The 671-nt window shown below is 42.0% G+C and overlaps 1 protein-coding gene across 1 annotated transcript in view; it reads right to left on the bottom strand.

The window, feature by feature from the left end:
- LOC119590431 (baculoviral IAP repeat-containing protein 3-like) overlaps positions 1 to 671 on the bottom strand; it is a 2,294-nt gene that overhangs the window by 250 nt on the left and 1,373 nt on the right. The window contains exon 4 of the mRNA XM_037939095.1: positions 7 to 663. Coding sequence (XP_037795023.1) covers positions 7 to 663 — 657 coding nt within the window. The remainder of the gene's footprint in view (positions 1 to 6; positions 664 to 671) is intronic.

Genomic DNA, 671 nt, shown 5'->3' with positions numbered 1-671 from the left:
ACTAACCTGTGATATGATTTCTTCTACTATTTGCAAAATATGGTTTGCTTCAGTTTCGGTATTTTCTCGTTCAGACGATGACGATGATGATGATAACGTTGTATTCAGAGGTGCAGTAGGGAATATAGAAGCCTGTTGTCGTATTATCTCGGATGTAGATGGCAATATAGAAACTTGTTGTTGTTGAGATAATAGTTCAACCTCGGTAGATTCGGATGGAAGCGATTGAATACTTGCAACCCGATTCTCCATGGTTTCAGACGTTGATGGGAATATCGGTGCTTGTTGTTGAAATATCGAAGATGAAATATCAGTCTCGCCATATGACGGCTCATGCTCTGTACTTTCAGAACGATTATCTGCAACCCGATTCTCTGTTACGCTCATTCTATGTATAACATCTTCAAGGCAAGGCTCTATAACGAAATACGGTTCGCCGGTTTGTTCAACCCGATCTTTAAGGCAGGCCCTGACTATACAACTAGGATATCCCATTTCCAGTACACACTTGACGACATCCAAACTCATCAACAGATCCAATTCTTGTTCGGATACGGATTGCACCTCCGTTGGACTATTACTGCTACCGGAAGCAGCTTTATCGATACCCGAATATATAGTAGTACTTGCTGTGCGGGTGTACGGTGGATGTTCTTGCTGGACCTAAAAGA

The sequence above is a fragment of the Penaeus monodon genome, chromosome 27, assembly GCF_015228065.2.
Source record: "Penaeus monodon isolate SGIC_2016 chromosome 27, NSTDA_Pmon_1, whole genome shotgun sequence".
Lineage (NCBI taxonomy): Eukaryota > Metazoa > Arthropoda > Malacostraca > Decapoda > Penaeidae > Penaeus > Penaeus monodon.
The sequence above is the reverse complement of the archived record's forward strand: the minus strand, read 5'-3'. Positions and strand labels throughout refer to the sequence as shown.